Below are 1490 nucleotides of genomic sequence, written 5' to 3'. Positions count from 1 at the left end.
TTATTCAGAGAATAAATTCATGCTTGCAGAACTATTCTTGAAAACCCGACCACTCACAATGACTTTGATGGCTTTCCTAAACCAAGGGTAAAATAAAGCATAGATCAAGGGGTTCATGGCTGAGTTATAATAAGTACACCAACAGCAAATCTCATAAATATAGGCTGGGGTTATGAAGCCCATAAAGGCATCGATTAATGAGTCAATACTGTATGGTAACCATGAAATCATGAATGCTATGACCGTGATACCCAGGGTTTTAGCTGCTTTTCTCTCTCTCTTGGCTACTCTGGATTTATAACTGTCTGATGATGACTCTCTTTTACTACCAGTATTTTCAATCTTTTTAGCCTGTTGTCTAGCCACAAGGAAAATATTACAATAGAGAATGAGCATAATGAAGGTAGGTATAAAGAAGGATAGAAAATGTACCAACACCCAGTTTTGATTTATAACTATCTGACAACCTCCTACACAGTTGAGGGCACTAGACAGTTCCTCTAGCCCATTCTCATTGGCACCCGTGTAGAACACAGCACCACTGGAAGTAATGGGTAGGATCCAGGAGATGCTGATGCATATGCATGACACAGACACTGTGAACTTGGTGGGATAGACCAGAGGGTCAGTAACAGCAATGTACCTGTCGATGGAGATGAAGCACAGGTGGAAGAGAGAAGAGTAACAAAATGCCACATCACAGCATGTGTGCAAAGCACAGAAACTGTGCCCAAAGTACCAGCAGCTCTCCACGGACCTGACCATGCTGAAGGGCATCACAGTCACTCCTACTAGAAAGTCCGTACAGGCCAGAGAGGCGATGAGAAAATTGGTTGGTGAGTGCAGCTGCTTGAAATGAAGGATGGCAGTCATCACCAGGAGGTTTCCAAACACGGCCACGACAGCCCCAAAGCCATACACCACGTACAGAATCACACGGGATGTGGGTGAATAGGGGATTTTCACACAGGATCCGTTCAGGTGCTCATAGCAGAGCTGCACAGCTGCAGTGGGGGATGAGTTGCTGCTCATGATCTGTCCTTTACATTCAGAGAATTCTGTCCTTGATTTCCACGGACTTTCAATGCTTTTGGAGGAAATCATACATACAGTAGGATGCCTGAGGAAATTATCAGATGTTAGTACTATTGTAAACAGTAACAGAGTAAAATGCAAAAAATTTACATTGGACAAAGTCACTGGGAATGAATTTCAACTAACTAAAGCTTAGATCCTTGAATTTGATAAAATTCCCTTTAGGTCCTAAATATCTTTAAAAAACTTTTACCTTCAGAGTTCCTCTTTGCAACAGGCACTGATATGGGAAGTAATTATAGCATCAACTCCTGTTAGGTTTATCTGCCTTACCGCCTAAAGCATACAGCCCTTCCAGACATACAAATGCCATCAATAGGAAAATCCCTAGATGGAATCCCTGTAGTGCAAGGTGTGAACTTGGAAGTTTATTTTCAGTAGTGAGTGTTAAGAAA

General features: G+C 42.1%; 1 protein-coding gene across 1 annotated transcript; it reads right to left on the bottom strand.

The window, feature by feature from the left end:
- On the bottom strand, positions 1–1038 carry LOC129619427 (trace amine-associated receptor 6-like). The gene has a single exon (XM_055534670.1). The coding sequence runs from the start codon at positions 1030–1032 to the stop codon at positions 1–3; it is 1032 nt and encodes a 343-aa protein (XP_055390645.1). The 5' UTR covers positions 1033–1038.
- Between the last annotated feature and the right edge of the window lie 452 nt (positions 1039–1490).

This window comes from Bubalus kerabau, chromosome 9, assembly GCF_029407905.1.
Source record: "Bubalus kerabau isolate K-KA32 ecotype Philippines breed swamp buffalo chromosome 9, PCC_UOA_SB_1v2, whole genome shotgun sequence".
Lineage (NCBI taxonomy): Eukaryota > Metazoa > Chordata > Mammalia > Artiodactyla > Bovidae > Bubalus > Bubalus kerabau.
Note: the sequence above shows the minus strand (reverse complement) of the source record. Positions and strands in the feature narration are given on the sequence as shown.

What these genes read in the sequence shown, in the direction of transcription:
- LOC129619427 (XM_055534670.1), bottom strand. Translation starts at nt 1,032, where the DNA reads ATGAGCAGCAACTCATCCCCCACTGCAGCTGTGCAGCTCTGCTATGAG.